Raw genomic sequence first — 17,998 nt, forward strand, 5'->3', positions numbered from 1 at the left:
ATTTTATTATGTTTTCAAATTTAAAGATGTGTGGTTTATTGTGATTGTCAGCTTGCCTAGTATTACAATAGGCGTCATTACAGTATGTGAGGTTTGGATCGTGACAGAGGAAAACAATTTCATGAAACCAATACTTAGAAAGAAGACATTCTGCTTCAAATCAAATTATGTAAAGATGAATGTTTGGGAGAAAAGAAAAATAAAGTAAACTAAATAAAGAGAAATATTAATTTGTACATCGCCAAAGCTTCTCTTATATAAGGATCTTAATTCACTTGATGGAGCAATACGTATTATTATTAGGATTTATGTTGTTTATCCTGCTATAATTTTTTGGTGTACATTTTGCCTTCAATATTTATTGTATTCTCTCTCTATATATATATATATAGACAGCGAGGACATAATGTTTTCTCATAATTATCCTAATTTTTATATAAGGTAACAACAAATAATGATTATTCCACATATTCAAAATGAGTGAATTACACATATTACGAGGAATATGAGTATATGATTAGCTAGTAAAATAGGCAAAAATAGCACGTGCCACCTTATTTGGTCACCACCATTTAATATGTATTTACTTTTTAATTTTCTTTTAACTTGTACTCACTGTTTAAACAACTTCAAGTCTTTTTCTCCTCTTTTCTTCTTCGGGTAACAATGATTTTATATGGTGTTTGTGAACATATTTAAGGTAGTTTATGATGTTTTACAGTGGTGAGCTGTTGTGGCGCTTTACTTTTTATTGCTTGGGGTTTCTTCTTTTTCTTTTTCTCAATTGCAAACTGGATTCATTAAATTTATTGTTGTTTTAATAAATTGATGATTGAGGTTTGTTCTTGATGATATGTGAAGGTTATGTTTCAAATATGAGCTCATTTGGACTAGATTTAGGTATTAAATCGTATATTGGATTGTTAAAATTCGAACAACAAATTTATGTTTCTAGGCAATTTGCACTTCAGGCCTATTTGGCATTAAGTGCATGAAAATATTGGTTGCACTTCAGACCTTTTGGCTTTAAGTGCATTTGAAGTGCAATTTTTTTACTTCAGACTTATTGGCCTTAAGTGTAGGAGAACGTTTGTTGAACTTCAGACCTTTTGGCCTTAAGTGCAATTTTTTCACTGCAGACTAAATTTTGTTTTTTAACTTCAAATCCGATAAGTCTGGAGTTGATCGTAAAGTGGGCAGACTTGTAAATATTTTTGCAAAGTGGGTATAGGTTCAGTTTTGACCCTAAAATCGGGAATAAATACAAAAGCCCCATAAAATAGTAAACTTCTATTTAACTAAATATTATATGATGGTCAAGCTTTTCTTCACTTTTCAATTTAAATATAATTTAATTTCAAAATAACAAACATTACAATGTTTTTTCTTAATGAATTTGAATGTTGTTCACCTCCAAGTCAACAAAGCATAAGGTATAACAACCACAAAAGTACGTGAACTTTAACATGAAAGTTTTTCTCTAATTATTAATTTCCTTTTGAGGTTGATAGAGGTATTTATCCTTTGACTATTTCTCTTTGACATTTATATTTACACTTTTTTCCCCTTTTTCATTGAGCAAATAAACATCTAAATAGGTAAAGAAGAAAAGACCATTAAATACAAATTTCCCAAAAAAGGAATCCATTTTGTACTGAACGATAAGAAGTAATTTTCTCACTAGCAAAGCAACAAAGACGTTTTGCAAAAGTCATAGTAGTTGTTAGCCTCATCACATTTATTACTCTTCAAAGAGTGCATAAATTTGTCCTAATCCCAACTCATATCAAATTCAGCACCCCCTTCTTCACTTTTTCAACTCATTAGTCATTACTCATCCTTTGCTTTTACCATTTTCCAATTTTGAGATTAAATAGTTCCATATAATGTAAGATTTAAAACAATATAGTTTATCTCTAACTTAAATATAATTGAGGTTTATCGGAAACAGTCTTTCTGCTTTCCCCGGTGTAGGAGTAAAGTTGCGTATATCCTATCCTCCCTAGACCCACTTATGAAAATCTACTGGGTTGTTATTATTGTTGTATATCTAACTTGAATAAAGAAAAAAGAATCATAATAAATTAACAACTAGTATAACTAGAAAATTTAATTATGATGAGTACATGAATTTTATGATGAATACGAGAATTTAGAATTAAGGTGTATTGATAATTAAAAAAAAAGTAAATTAAAATCCTGCGAAAAAATTATTTATAATGAATCATGCATATTTCTGTTAGAGTGTAATCAAAAAATGATTTATAGTACTTAATACTTATCATAGTTAATTTGGAATTGACATGTAGTGATATGTTTGACCATAAAATTCAAACAAATCAACCCACAAAGTCAGAAATATCAGGGGTAAAACTGTAACTTCATATTTATATTCATTTTTGTTTTTGTTTTGGGATTACAAATAATCTTATTACAACTATAAATACCTCAAACCAAAATCTTATGATATAAATTCAGCTGTTATACTTCTCCCTCTGCCTCGGTTGGTTTCTCACTTCCCAAAGAGACTAAGACAGACATCAAAATCTGTATGTATATGCGTGCATATACATACAGGTCCATAGCTTTGTAGTTTCTTTATAAAACTTTTCTGGGAATTCGTGAAAAATTGAATCTAGGAGGATCATTCTCTCAGATCCCTCAGTTTCTGACTTGGGTATATCTTCTTTTTATCTCTAAGCTTCTCATTTTGTATATATACGTGTTTTTTTAATTTTTGCATTTGGGTGTTGATGTGTTCATTCTGTGTATCTGTTAAAGTGCTTGGTAGACTAGATTTGTTGTGTATAGATAAGTTTTTTTTGATAAATTTATTAGTGTGTGTAATGGGGTTAATAGTTATCTGATACCTGTGTTGGTGGGAGGTAGCAGATTGGCATTAGTCGAGGTCTGTCCAGTGGAATTAGTCGAGGTGTTAGCAAGCTGGCCTGAGTGGAATTAGTCGAGGTGTTAGCAAGCTGGCCTGGATACCACTGGTTATCCAAGGAAAAAAGGGGTTTTGGGGGGGGGGGAAGGGTGGTTAATTTGTGTTCTATGAGCATTTGTGCAAAAAATTCTGTTGAAGATATAGATTGGCATTTGATGATTGTAGGCATCTGTGTTTCTGTCTTCGTTTTTCTGTTTATCTCTGGCATTTATGGGTATATGTTCTTTGTTCTTCTCGACTCTGAGTGATTTGGTGCATATGATAAGTTTTGTAAAGAAGATCCAGTGAATTTAGGATTTGATGATTATCCAGAGGTTAAAAATATGAGCTTTTTGGTTTAGATTTTCTCATTGCCTTTTCTTTTCTATCGACAACTTAGTTTACATGTTTTATTCTCGAGTTTTAGTCTTTTCTCAGAATCAAGGTTTGTTCCTTTTCAGTAAACTGTGTATAGTGATTTTTCTTTAATTATATTATTTTTTTCTTCTGCAAAAAATGGGCACATTAATTGCTTATATGCCAACACATGTCCATGCTGCCTGGAAAATTTACGTTGTGCTTTTGGTTTAGGGTTTACGTAAAGGAAAGTAGTGGATGCTTGTTTATTAAATGTTAAGTCTGCGGAGAAGTTGGATTTTATTTGTTTCTTTATGCGCCGACTTTTTGGGTTTGCAGCAGTTTGATGGGATTCGCGAGTACTATATAAAATCAGATTGGCAGGTTAAATTGGTAAGTCGTTATCCTGCTCAGTAATTATGAACAGTTGATTCCTTTTGTTGCCCTTGGGTAGGGTTGTTTTTCAATGCGACACGATACAATAATTTGCTTCGCCAATGCCACTTGAACTAATATCTATCTGATCACTGGCACAAAAGATCAAGTATTTGTGATTTATCATAAAAATAGCAGAGAAAATGATGGAACCTGCCCGAGACCAGGTTCTATCACCTTGTAGAGTGTCCCGATTACGTAGGCCAGGTTCACTGAAGTGCTACTAAGTAAATATCTAGTCGTGGAGATAGATCACATATTTCAAGAATCTAGATTTGTTTGACTAGTTTGGTGCTTGCACCACATTACTCCAGTCCATTCTTAACCTTTTGTTCTTAACCAAAAACAAAGGGAACAGGAGGTAATTATACTTAATGAATAAAAGAACAAGGGACAAACAAGCACAAAAGGATAAACCATGTGATAACTAAGAATGCAGCCTGAAAGCCCAATAACAATCTGGTTGTTGAACCTATGGATCTATCAACATCTGGAGTGAACAGTCTACTGGTGTCCCTCTGGAAAAATTTTACACTAAAGTGGCAACATTTTTAGCTGGACCTCTTATATATGATACATTTTAGTGAGATCTGAACCTTAAAACCTTCCCCTTGCCATCAGGATTAGAAGATAACGTAAAATGTTTTATGCACCATGCAATTAGAAGTAGGAGAGATGGAACTTCCTTTTCAACTTGTTTCTCCTCCATGTATATATTTGTCATGGGAGTCTAAACGATTAGGTTTTTGTCTGTTAATCATTGTTGGAGGCAACCTTGCTATTCTTCTTTTCTTTTATTAGGTAAGCTTGCCCGAATCATAGCCTTTGCAACCGCCTCCAAGTTTTCTATGTATGGTGCTGTTATTGCCTGATTGCCTCAGCCACCAATAATTGTTCAACTTTGGTTGACTTGAGTTGATTACTGTTCTTTTTATTCAACATTTAAAGCAGTAGTTTGTACCTATAGGCTAGAAATTTGAAATGATAAAGGTCATCTGTGAATTGCTTGAATGCTCACCCTATTGTTGATAGGGCATCTTGATCCTACAATCCACATATGCAGATTTGACAATTTTGAGGATGTCTAACTGGTAGTCTGGTCTTTTTGGTTTTCCATTTTGGATTGATGTCGAACTCACCTTACACTTGGTGATAGTTTCACTTTTCAATCTTCAACTAATATTTGACATTTCACTCTTCATGCCAAGTAAAGCTCTACCAATTTGAACTTGAGATGGAGATGTGGGATTAGAAACTTTTCATAGCTGATCAAAGCCAATTTTAACTAGAAAATTATTTACAATTATATCATATCATTTTCTGAAAATTCTTGTCCCTAAAATTCTTGGTGTTTTATTCTAAACATCAGTGATTTTGACGTTGTCACAAATGACAACTGAGCTTTGAGGATGCCCTATCTAGTGAAATTAGCTAAATCATGAAAACAAAGAGTAGAGAGCTTTTACATTATCTTCATGAAAAGAAAAAAATGAATATTTTTAAAAAGTTACTTATTACATAAAATAAGTAATAACCGATGAGCTTATTACATAAGATGCCTTAGATATGCTGTACAAAAATGAGCTTCTCGATGATCAGTTGGTGGTGAAATAAATAACCGACCTTTCTTCTATCAAGTTGATACAGTAATATTTAAGGACATTGAAATGAGCTTCTGGATGATCAGATTAGCCATTTTCTGATACTATAGTTAATGCTTTAAGCTACTGCTTATAAGGAATTAGGTTCTTTATAGAGTACATTGAATCAAGTACACATGTTTCCAACTTCTTGATGTGAACTGACTACTTTCTATTTGTGCTCTTTGATAATTTGAGAAATTATTTCTGTTGGAGATCATCTTATACTAGTCGGAATTAAAGCTTTAGTTATTGTTGATACACTTATGTCCAGTGTTTGGCAAGAGTTACCGTTAGAAGCATGTATATCAGTGTTGGGTAGGGATAAGTATGTTGTAATGATATGGACCCCGACAGAATAGAATGGATGTAGAGTATTGGTATAGCCGACCACAACTAGTTCGAGATTGAGGCATGGTTGAATATTGAATTGTGTTATTTTGTTCAACTTGGTATATTTTCAGCTTTTCACCATAACGATGTTATGGTGGAGTCATTAGTTGATCTATTTCATTTCTTATAAGTAGTATTTTTCAGTCACACCTTTCATCTTTTCTAACTTATACTCTGGTCATCTGTATACTACTACGATTTGTAGTTGAAATAGGCATAGTTGAGGATGTTTTGATGGTCAGTCTTTTCCTTTATCTTGTATTTTAAATGCCAACAACATTTTTTATTATGGTATGTCATGAATGTATTATTAGGCTTGGAGGTCCTTTGGTCTTTAAGTAGATTTACTTCTTTAGTTACTACTTCCCTGTACTAGACTAAAAGAATCCAGATGTGGAGATGGTTTCATCTTCTCTACCTGTCTATCGTGTTTTGGTTTGACTTTTGTATCTTTCACTTGCCATTAAATGCAAGATTTGTTCTAACTGCTATAAGGGGCTATCTTTCAGCAGATCAGGCCTTATTAAGTTATTATTATGTATTACCCAAACAAGTCATTTTTTTATGATAAACAGATTAGCCCTTTTGAGAATTGTGGTATCTTCGGTTAAATTGGCGTTACCTTCTTTTTAACTGTTCCTGGAGTTCCCGAATGAGACAAGTTGTATTTGTTTTCCTCAGATTGTTCCATTCCATCAAAGAATTGGCTGGATGGAGAGAGACCATCCAGATATTGCCACCCCTGGAAAGATGGATCAAAATGATCTTCAAGGTTCTAACCCTGACCTCAATAAGGTCAACAGCGAGCCAAATGCTTTGCGTGTTTCTACTTCCCCCGACATCGCGGAGACTCCTACCCAGAAACCTGCGGAAAAGGTTGCTTCTTTAGCAGGGGAACAAGAAAATCAGATCAGAGAGAATGAGGAGAATCATAGTGAAAATGCTCAAAACCAGATGGTGCTTTATGATCCTGCTGTCGCTGCAGCTGGTGAAGTTGAACCTCTCCGTGCTCGGAGAAACTCCTTCCAAAATTATACATCTAGGGTTTTGCCATCTGTAGGGGCATTTACTGTGCAGTGTGCTAGCTGTTTCAAATGGCGGCTCATACCTACAAAGGAGAAGTATGAAGAAATAAGGGAACACATATTGGAGCAGCCCTTCTATTGTGAAACAGCTCGTGAGTGGCGTCCAGAGGTATCGTGTGATGATCCACCTGACATCACTCAAGATGGAAGCAGGCTGTGGGCAATTGATAGACCTAACATTGCTCAGCCTCCTCCAGGGTGGGAACGGCTTTTAAGAATCAGAGCAGAAGGAGGCACCAAGTTTGCTGATGTGTATGTCTTGCATTTCTTTCACTACTCGTTTTACTGTTAATACTAAAATACAAGTGATGCTTTCCTTTTAAGCTATGAAACTCGGCATTGATGTGCAAAATAAAAGCCGCGGTTCTTTAATTTTTTGTCTTTGTCATGATTTACAGGTACTATGTTTCGCCATCTGGCAAGAGACTTCGTTCCATGGTTGAAGTTCTAAAGTATGTTCAATTTATCAAGTTGATCTGGCTTTGCAGAATGTGTTTCTTTTCCTCATGTCTTCTTGGACTGCTCTAAATTGTTTTCACTGACAATAGGGAATATGTGTTTTCATTTGCATTTCTGTTGTGGGTGTTGTTTAATGCTCTCTCTTCCCAGGCACTTGGAGGAACATCCGGAGTATGTGGCACAAGGTGTACAGACGTCACAGTTTTCATTTCAGATCCCAAGACCTCTACAGGAAGACTATGTTAAGAAGCGTCGTCCAGCACCTTCACGTGATGGTCCTTCTGATGGTATGGATGTGTATAAGACATGCTTAAATTAGAAATAAGATCTAGCATTATGATGATGTTTGCATGCAACATGCCTGGAAAAAAACTATGCTTTTACGTGTTTTTTGTGTTTGTATCAATTGAATGGTAATAAGTTTTTCTGCTTGGGAAAACCACAAATTTCATGGCTAAAAGCTGCCGGAAAGGAAAGGTAAAAGAAGAAATATTCTTCCTTTAGGATACCGTTATACTCCTCTAAATGTGTTCTATGATTCATATATCTGTTTATAATGAATCAACATTCAGAAGCGAACTCTTCTAAGATAAAAACTTTTTTGCTAGAATGATATCATTGGGAATATGACTAAAGATATTTAATCTACCTGGACATCCTAAATGATATGAGCTCTTATGCCAAAATGGTATCATGGGGAACTTCTCTTAGGGTAATAATCTACTTAACATCCTAGAAGGATAACTCACTAGTGGTTCTTGCCTTTCTGCAGTTAGCCTTTATACCTATCAATAAAACATCGATCCATCATTCTACTCTATTTTAGTCTTTGTTGCGTTCTAGCTTGTTGTCTCCTTGCCTGTAAACAATACTTTTGTCAACCTTGTAATATTAAAATTGGTTAAGTTGGACAAATTGACTGGTGTGTTGTTAATTTCTAAGTTGAAAACCTTGTGACTAAGTTTTGTATATCATGATCTACTTTGGTATGTCCTTGATCAATATAAACTGATCACTTTTTATTCTCCAAATACTAATTTTATTATCCAGTTACTTGAGCTTCTTTTTAGAATTCACTTACAACCTGCTCAAAATTCGTGCTCCCCACTGACAAGCATATCTATTGTTGTGACAGTTAATCCTATCTCATGGGTCGCTCCAGATGGCAATACAGGTTTATTGCTTGGTGGACCCGGGCCGTCTGCACCTTCTGATACAGCCTCTTTAGATGTACTGGACGGTAACGCTCCAAAGAAACCTAAACTGATGGGCGACAGTGATTCATTTATCTAAGTGAAAGTCGATGATTTTCATCTTCTTTGTTTTGGGGCTTACGAGTCTATGATGCCCCAAAGCAACTTGTTGTAACTAGGATTATGGGTTTTTTACCAAACTTGGTTGACCAAAAAGCATGGTTTTTTGATGGCTATATGCCGAGGTTTCTGGCTGTTGTTGGTGTAGTTTGAGTCTAGGAGATATGAGCAGAATATAGACATACTCTTTTAAGACTTGTTCTTTGTTAAGTTAGCTGAAAATGTTGTTATAAAACAGAAAGAATGCTTTTTTATGTTGAAATATAGTTAACTTTTTTTATGGTATTGCTGGAAATCTGATATTCATGGTTCATTTTGCTCATCCATTGTGTGATTTTCATACTCAACCCCCCTTGACATAGCTTTTTCCCCTTTGTTTTTTCGATTTTTAAACTTTTTAGTTTCCTAAACTTTCACCTATATGCCTTTTTGCCTTGTCATTTTTTACCCCCTTCTTTTACCAAATTGTGAGTTGGGAAAGATGAATGCTAGTTAAGTTTGATTGAATACTAGTATTATATTCCAACTGCTTCCGTGGTTTGTTTATCTGTATTTTTGTACTTGTAATAATTGGAGGGCCACCAAATTAGACATGCACGTGCTCTGCTCTATATTCTTTCCTTTTCTAGATGCACTATAACGTTTGTAGCTCTCAAAAGACAATCACTTTTATTCCAAAACTACCTGTTACCTCTGAGATTATTTATACCACATAAAACACCGTATACTTCTCTTAGTGATTTATTTATATAGGGCATTTTATGGCAAGCTCGAGCGTTTCACTACTGGAACTAAAGTTAAGTATTTTGGAGTTGCTCTTTGCCCAAATGTTTTAAAAAGAAAGACACTGAGTTCCAAGAAACAAATAAGTTAGGTGATAACTTGGACTATGCGTTGGTTTCAAGGATGGAAAAGGGCAATTTAATGATATCTTGAATATCAATCAAGTTGGAATTTTGTTGGCCATTAACCTACTGCTATCTTCTCTCTTTCTCCATATTTTGCAAAATTTGCATGGGCATCTCTTGAATAGGAGTGCTATATTCATTATTATAGGATGTACTTTCTTAATATATTAAAACTCATTCCTTTTTCTATCAATTTTTTACACTTTCACACTCAGCAGAAGATTCAAGCTTCTAATAGGTATAAATACATGTCCAAATATATAATAATTGTTTAATCATTTTTCACTCTAATAGACCGGTTGACCAAGCTTCTTTTTAGTCAAAGTGTCTTTTTTTTAAATAAAAATAATTTTCCCCCCAAAGTTGTGATGTGACTATGCTTTATCTAAGCCGAGGATTTATCGGAAACATCCTCTTTATCTTCACAAGGTAGGCGTAAAGTTGCATATACACTACTCTTCCCAGATCCCATTTGTGGGATTACAGTGGGTTTGTTGTTGTTGTTATTTTTTTCAAAGTTAAGGTATTTGGCGAAGCTTTTAGAAGAAAAAGAGTAGAAGCAGAAGCAGTTTTTGAGAAGTAGAAAAGAGTAACTTCTCCCCATAGTACTTTGTTAAGAAAATAATATTGAGAAAAATACACTTAGAAACAACAACAACAACAACAACTTAGAAACACTTTTTAAAAATTTGGTCAAACATTAATTGTTGCTCAAAAGTATTTTTAAATTAATTAGCCAAACACAAATTGCTTTTCACCAAAAGTAATTTTTTGAAAAGCACTTTTTAAAAAAAACTTTTCAAAATAATCAAATTTTAAAAGCTCGGCTAAACATGCTATAGTGGGGGAGTGGGGGTGTTTTAAGAAGTTCCAAAGTTGCATTATTTGAATCCTTTCTTTATTTTCATCTTCTATTTCTAACTTTATTTTCAAGACTATCTTCCTTTTGTTCCAATTCTAACAGAAATGCTGAAAATTGGCCATACTTCTATCAGACGGTATAGCACCACCAAGATAAAAGAGAGCAAAAACAAAGTACATGAAAACTTTAATCTTCAAGTATTTAGCCCTCAAAAGTACCATCTTTCCACAACAAGAGTCCAACAATTATACCATTTTCAAAGTTATCATACTGTTGCAATTGTCCAGTGTACAAGGTGCAGATAAGAAAAGAGATGTGCTTTGTTACATATTCTCACTGTTCCACCTCTTCAAATAAATCCGTCATTCACTCCTATCAAGATTAATTAACTAACACTTATAAGCCAAAAAGCTAAAAGACCCCACAATACGGGAAAATAACAAAGAAGAGAATGCAAATGGAAATGCTATCCGTCAGAAATATGCTTTAGAAGCTGAAAATAGTAAAATTATTTCTGTTTCAGTTTAAAAGTTATTTACTGCGGTAATTTATTTTTGAATTTGAAATAATTTTGAACTAGTTTTTAGGAGTGAACTAGTCTCTAGGAGTTTGTTGTTTTCAGCAGATATTGTGTTGATTTTTAGGTCTTTTAAGTTAGCATTTATCTTATAAATTGTAGTCCAGATGCAGTGAAATAATATAGAATTTTCAGCTTCAGTTCTTTAGAGTTTTTTTCTTTACATCTATTTCGTATATTCCTTTTATTTTCTTGTCATCTTCCCTTGTTATTTACCTTAGTTTCTTTTATCAAGAACCAACAATTGGTATCAGAGCCATCTTCTTAAGGGACCTGAGTAAAAACATTTCTTGAGTGAGATGGAAACTGAAACGAGTTTTTCTCAATTGGCTCCTCCAGTCTTTTATGGTGAAAATTACTAACTGTGGGCAGTGAGAATGGAGACTTACTTGGAGACTTCAGATCTTTAGGAGGCCGTGGAAGAGGAGTTTGATGTTCTTCCGTCGCCTAACAATCCCACTGTGGCCCAAATCAAGAGCCACAAGGAAAAAAAAAAACAAGAAATCAAAGGCGAAAGCAACTTTGTTTGCTGGTGTGTCTCCAATATTTTTCACGAGAGTTATGGCTCTCAAATCAGCAAAAGAAATTCGGGATTATCTGAAGAGAGAATATACAGGAGATTAAAGAATACGAGGCATGAAGGAGTTGACTTTATTAAGGGAATTCGAGTTGCAGAAAATGAAGAAATCTGATACCGTCAAAGAATTTTCAGATTGGTTGCTTAGCATGGTTAACAAGGTAAGATTGTTTGGTATTAAATTTAAAGATTCAAGAATTGTTGAAAAAATTCGTGTTACAGTGCTTGAAAAATATGAAGTATCCATAACTACCTTGAAAAATACAAAGGATCTATCCAAGATTACCTGGGCAAAATTGTTAAATACATTGCAGGCACAAGAGAAAAGATGCTTATGAGGCAAGATGGTATGGTTGAAAGAGACTTGGCAGCCAACCATAAAACTCAAAGCAAGGGTAATAATGCAAAGAAAAATTACTCACCTTGTCAGCATTGTGGCAAAAAAGGACATCCACCATTCAAATGTTGGAAGAGGCCAGATGCAAAGTGCAAAATTTGCAACCAACTTGGTCATGAAGCTGTAATTTGCAAAGACAAATATCAAAAGCATGAAGCAGATGCCCAAGTCGCCAATGAAGATGAAGATCACTTGTTTGTGGCAACTTTTCTTTCAACCAAAAAATCTGATTTTTGGATGATTGATAGTGGTTGTACAAACCACGTGACATATGATAGAATTTTTTTTTAAAGAATTCACGTCTATGGGAAATAAGAAAGTCAGAATTGGGAATAAAGATTATATTCTTGCTACGGGGAAAGGAACTGTAACAATCCCAACAAAGTCAGGTACTAAGAAAATTTCAGATGTTCTTTATATTCCTGATATTGATCAAAATTTATTGAGTGTTAGAAAACTAATGGAAAAATGATTTAAATTGTCCTTTGAAGATAAACATTGTTTCATTTATGATGCAACTGGACTTGAGATTTTAAGGGTTAAAATGAGAGATAAAAACTTCTCATTATATCCAACAGGAGATGAAAAATGAGCCAAAAGAATCTACAAAGTGCACATAATCCTCCAAATGAGGACATATGTGAAAATGAGGCAAAGAAAAAGTTGTCAATATTTCAGAAAAACAAAATTTGGAAGAAAGTTGACAAGCCTCAAGGCAAAATGCAAATCTGGAAGAAAGTTGACAAGCCTCAAGGCAAAATGCAAATGAAGCCGGAAAAAAGAGCCAACTTATTTCATTGACAATCATGAGATGCAGCAAAATAAAAAAGTGAACTCAATTTACTGCAAGTCCAACGATCAGTTGGCAGTTGGCAGATTTACGTACAAAGTCGCTTCCAGTTAAAGGTTTACAAGGCATAAATTCAAAATTTGCAGCTTCAAAAGCAAGGAGGAGTGTTAGAAATATGCTTTAGAAGCTGAAAAATAGTTAAATTATTTTACTGTTTCAGCTTAAGAGTTATTTACTACAGTAATTTATTTTGAATTTGAAACAATTTTAAACTAGTCTTTAGGAGTGAACTAGTCTCTAGGAGTTTGTTATTTTCAGCAAATTTTGTGATGATTTTTAGGTCTTTTAAGTTGACATTTATCTTATAAGTTGTAGTCCAAATGCAGTGAAATAATATAAATTTTTCAGATTTAGTTCTTTAGATTTCTTTTTACATCTATTTTGCATATTTCTTTTATTTTCTTGTCATCTTCCCTTCTGTTATTTTCCTTAGTTTCTTTTATCAAGAACCAACACTATCTCATGAGAAATAACTTGTCAGTATTTCTCTTGCTTCAGCCTCCTGTACGGCAATTGTCCAGTTTGATGGGGAGCATTGTGTTGCCCCTCCCCAATATAGTCCAAGCTCTTGCTGCTGATATATAAATATATCCACATTCCTTTGACCATAGTAAAACATAGAATGAGGAAAAGAAGACTGCGGGAACCCAGCAATCATTGTTTCGAGGAGCATCAGGGACAACTCCTGTCAAACATAAGAGACTCTAGTCTTTATGAAAGACAAACTCCAAGTAGGACTGTCCGAAAAACAAGTTTTATTGAGCTGCCTTTGAGTTACCAATAAAGAAGTTGCTTTGACCTCCAAACTATACCCAAAAGTGCTGGTTGCAGTACAGGAAAGACGCTGCAGTAGAGGAAAGGTTAAGATCTCAATAGCCAAATGCAGGCTAATCTAACACCAAAATCCTTGCTTTTGTCCTTTGTATGCCAGGATTCTTGCTGAAGAATTGCTTAGGTAACACATACAACAAAAGATGATAGGGAGCAATCAGCTGCTCCAGTAATAACAGCACCCTTGCTCCTGATCTCCAGGAGATAACTCAACGCTCTTTCTGTGATGATCTCACCAGGAATTAGCACTGGAATACCAGGTGGATAAGGACATACAAGCTCTCCACAAATTTCACCGAGGCTATCTCTTATGCTGACTTTACGTTTTTTAGCAAAGAAGGCCTCTCTAGGGCTCATGCTCATTCTAACATCACCAAAGCATGCAAAATGATTTACATTTTTGCCTTCATCTTTCACAGGTTGATGAAAGTGAGAAGCTTCTGATAGATGCTTTAGACCGGCTACAAGCCTAAGAACATGATCCCTTTGAGTCCCTAAGTTAAACGCCAAAGTAAAAGATTTGGTCCCTACAAGTTCACAAACAACACCAAAATCTTTGCACAATATATCATCTGCTTCAAAACCTGAAAGACCTAACTGCCATACACCAATGGTGAATCGCAGTGGGTCAATGGAAAAAGAACTAGAAAAACTTGGAAACTCAAGGACTGAGATTCCAGGAATTTTACTAATCAAGCTTCTTGCTTCCATTGCCAAGTTCATTGCTTTGTCAAAAATTGCCTCTCTATTTTCACTCAGTTGGGCCCTGGCAGCATCCAGAGATGCTAAAAGCAGATAACTTGGGCTACTACTTTGAAGCATTTGTAGGCTTCTGCTGATTCTTTCTCTATCCACAAGATTTCCTTGCATGTGCAACATTGATGATTGCGTAAGTGCACACAAAACTTTGTGAGTAGACTGTACGGAAAGATCAGCTCCCTGGCTCAAGGATGAGCTAGGCAGCTTCGGATGAAATCCTAAGTGAGCGCCATGAGCCTCATCAACAATTACGGGGATACTGTGAGAATGACAGATCTCACAGATCTCATCCAAGTTGCTGCATATACCGTGATAGGTAGGGGAGACAACCAAAACGGCAACTGCTTTTCGGCCCTCCATTTCTAGCTCATTGATTGCTTTGCGTACCTACATATCAAGAACTTCAACATTTCAAGGGTACAAGTTAAAGTCTTTTTTTAAAAAAAAATTAAAAAGAAAATCCATATAAATTATTGCATCTTTGATGTTATACTTGCCTGTGATGGAGTGATGTCACCAGCGACATCCCAGTTGAAATCATATTCAGGGACGACGTACTTTGGGAGTGCACCAGACAATACCATGGAAGATATGGCTGAGATATGAGAATTCCGTGGTAGAATAAGAGTATCTCCAGGTGAACAAGTCGCCATAATGGCGGCCTGAATTCCACATGTACTACCACCAACAAGGAACCATGTTTCTGATGCTCCAAAAAGCCTTGCCGCTTGTTTTTGTGCTTCTAAAATGGGACCTTCTGGAGAAAAGAGATTGTCAAGCTCTGGAAGCTCAGGTAAATCATGTAGAAACGGTTTTGAACCAATGAGCTGAGTCAATGATGATGGTGCTGCTTTCCCTCTGTTATGGCCAGGAAAATGAAAACTTGCAGCATTTTCTTCAGCTGAAGCTTTTAAAGCACTAACAAGTGGAGGCAGCTCATTTTGACAGATTGCAGCACTTGGAGCACAAGAAATTTCTGTTAAAGGAACTCCATTATACCCTACAGAGCTTAAACAGTTCTTGAATTTCCTGAACATTTTACCATTGCTTTCCTGCAATATATGTTAGACTAATAACTGCTGTAGGTTTTGTTTGTCAACGTTGTAAAAATTATCTGTCAATCAGCAAAGAATAACTCTCTAACTATCAAAAGGGAAAAACACAAACAAACAACATTATTCTTTTAATTTCTATATTAGTTATATGTTGTAGAGAAGAGTGTGTGTCTTCGGGCGGGGAGGGGGGGGAAGAGATTTCGTGACAAATGGTATAGAATCAAATGAGATGTTCACATAGTCGTGGCAAACTTTCTTTTACCAAATCTTAATACAAGATTTTCTAATGCATCAAACTTCTATAAATGTCTCTAAAGCGAAAGTTTGCTCGTGCTCCAAAGAAATAACTTTCTAATACGAAAACCTAAAAGAAGAACTTGTCTGATGGTGAAAATTAATAGCTGAATTGGTTCTCTGTTCCATCTTCTTCACTTGGGCAACCCCACACTCTCTTTGGCGATATTAGTTTTTGAGCAAAACTTGCTTCAGTCACTAAATAAACCTACAAGCTTACTACCAAAAACCACTTAACTATCTACATCCACAAAATAATTGATAAAACTGGTAACTGAGTGAATGCATACAGCACAACACCACAATTATACCTGCATGGATAATTCTTTTTTTTTTTTAATCTAAAAAAACGCTGCAACAGAATAAAACAAAATTATGGCTTTCATGATAGTCACTATTGTTATTGACCTCAAGTTGTTCACAAACAAAACTAAACCACTAGCTTATAGGAACACTGTTATGATATACGAAAATACAGGGACCAACGCGATAGTAAGAACATTGATAACTTCCCTAATTTAGCCAGTAATCACATAGGAAGACAAACAGCAGTACATAATCTGAAGATACCTATACCTACAGTAAATTGATAAGAATCTCCCCAAATGAAATGATCTAATATTTAATTTAACAAATTCTGTATAATCGTATTGACCTATCAACTGAAATACAAAATTGAAAACTTTCAACTACATTTTACTCAATGAAAAGAAATATAACAGAAAGAAACATCAACAATAGAAAGAGCAAACTAGCTTAGTACCACAAGCCCTAAGCTATATATGTCAATTCCCTAGATCAAACTAACACGAAATATATAATTTTGCTTTAATTAGATTGTCAATTCTGGCCAAAGATCTAGCTAGCTTAATAACTGAAAATGTAACAAATTTCCAAAAAGGTCAATATATCCAAGTTGAAACCAAATTTCCAGTTCACCACTAAAATCAACTGTCCTCCACATTTTTTTTTATTTTTTTTTTGTAAGTTTAACTGTACTCCATATAAATACTTTAAAAAGTTCTTCTTCTACTGCCAAGCTATTTTATCATACATAGAATTCTGAAACAGCATAAAGCACAAAACTTCAGCTCAATTTCTTAGTTTCTTTTCATACCATCTACAAAAGGGATGTAACGAAATTCAATAAATTTACCAGTAATACTAAAAAAGTTTGATTTTTTCGAAACCCCACTTGAGAAATGCAAGATTTTGGTCTTCTACAAGGCCTGAAACTCCATTTCCTGCAAAAACTCCCAGCAAAACTCTGCCATTAAAGCAAGAAAAAAGGGTTAAAACATGCGGTGGAAATATCAGCTCAACTAAGTTCCTTCCTTTTTTTCATTTTCTTTTTCTGATCACTTTTGTTCTGTTTGGAATTTTTTTGGTTAAACAGTCAAATTCAGATTCAATACCATATCCAGACTTGCAGAAGACATCGTTGGCTTGTTGAGTAAGTATGGTGGGGGTGGTAGTGGTATTTAATATTTAGAAACGACTATGAATTATCCTATGTGTTCATTCTATTCGGGCCAATCACCCGATAGCTATAACCCAACAAACATTTTTCCATTTTTAGGCGATATATGCCCAGCCTAGTGCTAATGGCCCGAATAGAATATTTTTTTTCCTTGCTCAACAAAAAAAAAATTCTATTCGGGCCATTAGCACTAGGCTGGGCATATATCGCGTAAAAATAGAAAAATGTTTGTTGGGTTATCGCTATCGGGTGATTGAGTTAAGAGTTCGACAACAGTTTTATATTATTTGATTACTGGGTTATCGGTTTGGGTCTCGGTTTACCCAATTTTATTAAGGAATTTTTACCTTCCTATACACTATTTGAAATCTTATTATCCTCTCTACACAAGTTTCAATTTAATTACATGATCATATACAATTTACCAATTGTACAAATAAATTTTAAATGAGTATCCCTTTATATTATGAATTGAATAAGGAATATCAGTTATTTCCTTATCAATTTATACTTGTCCACTCTCTCTCTGTCTCTCTCTCTCTCTTCGTCTCTCTCTCTCTCTCTCTCTCTCTCTCTTCGTCTTTGTACTCTCCTTCTCTACTTTTTTCCCAATTTTTCTTCATTTTACGTTCACTGTTTTTTACGCTTTCTTATTGTATATAGTTTTAATAGAATTCATCAATGGATTTCAATCATTTTAACTTAGCAATTTCCTTTCATGTTGAACAATTGTTGTTCAAATTAAAATTGTCAATCAATAAATTTTGAAGGTGTTTGACTCTCCACCATGGACAGCCATT

At 34.7% G+C, this 17,998-nt stretch overlaps 2 protein-coding genes across 5 annotated transcripts; one reads left to right on the forward strand and one right to left on the reverse strand.

The window, feature by feature from the left end:
- Nucleotides 1–2,475: 2,475 nt before the first annotated feature.
- LOC104237387 (methyl-CpG-binding domain-containing protein 2-like) lies at nucleotides 2,476–8,893 on the forward strand. 3 transcript variants are annotated; one of them, XM_009791532.2, is made up of 6 exons: nucleotides 2,476–2,677; nucleotides 3,623–3,676; nucleotides 6,433–7,088; nucleotides 7,235–7,288; nucleotides 7,446–7,582; nucleotides 8,431–8,893. In XM_009791532.2, the coding sequence occupies exons 3-6, from the start codon at nucleotides 6,463–6,465 to the stop codon at nucleotides 8,586–8,588; spliced, it is 975 nt and encodes a 324-aa protein (XP_009789834.1). In that variant the 5' UTR covers nucleotides 2,476–2,677; nucleotides 3,623–3,676; nucleotides 6,433–6,462; the 3' UTR covers nucleotides 8,589–8,893. The 3 variants fall into 3 exon arrangements, with proteins under 3 accessions (XP_009789834.1, XP_009789835.1, XP_009789836.1); XM_009791533.2 differs by having other exon boundaries at nucleotides 3,626–3,676; XM_009791534.2 differs by lacking the exon at nucleotides 3,623–3,676.
- Nucleotides 8,894–13,088: 4,195 nt separating this feature from the next.
- On the reverse strand, nucleotides 13,089–17,233 carry LOC104237386 (uncharacterized). Of its 2 annotated transcripts, none has more exons than XM_009791531.2 (4): nucleotides 17,134–17,233; nucleotides 16,914–16,985; nucleotides 14,867–15,421; nucleotides 13,089–14,756 (listed from the first exon to the last, which is right to left on the reverse strand). In XM_009791531.2, the coding sequence occupies exons 1-4, from the start codon at nucleotides 17,155–17,157 to the stop codon at nucleotides 13,731–13,733; spliced, it is 1,677 nt and encodes a 558-aa protein (XP_009789833.1). In that variant the 5' UTR covers nucleotides 17,158–17,233; the 3' UTR covers nucleotides 13,089–13,730. The 2 variants fall into 2 exon arrangements, with proteins under 2 accessions (XP_009789833.1, XP_009789832.1); XM_009791530.2 differs by having other exon boundaries at nucleotides 16,875–16,985.
- Between the last annotated feature and the right edge of the window lie 765 nt (nucleotides 17,234–17,998).

Source organism: Nicotiana sylvestris, chromosome 11 (assembly GCF_000393655.2).
Source record: "Nicotiana sylvestris chromosome 11, ASM39365v2, whole genome shotgun sequence".
Classification (NCBI taxonomy): Eukaryota; Viridiplantae; Streptophyta; class Magnoliopsida; order Solanales; family Solanaceae; genus Nicotiana; species Nicotiana sylvestris.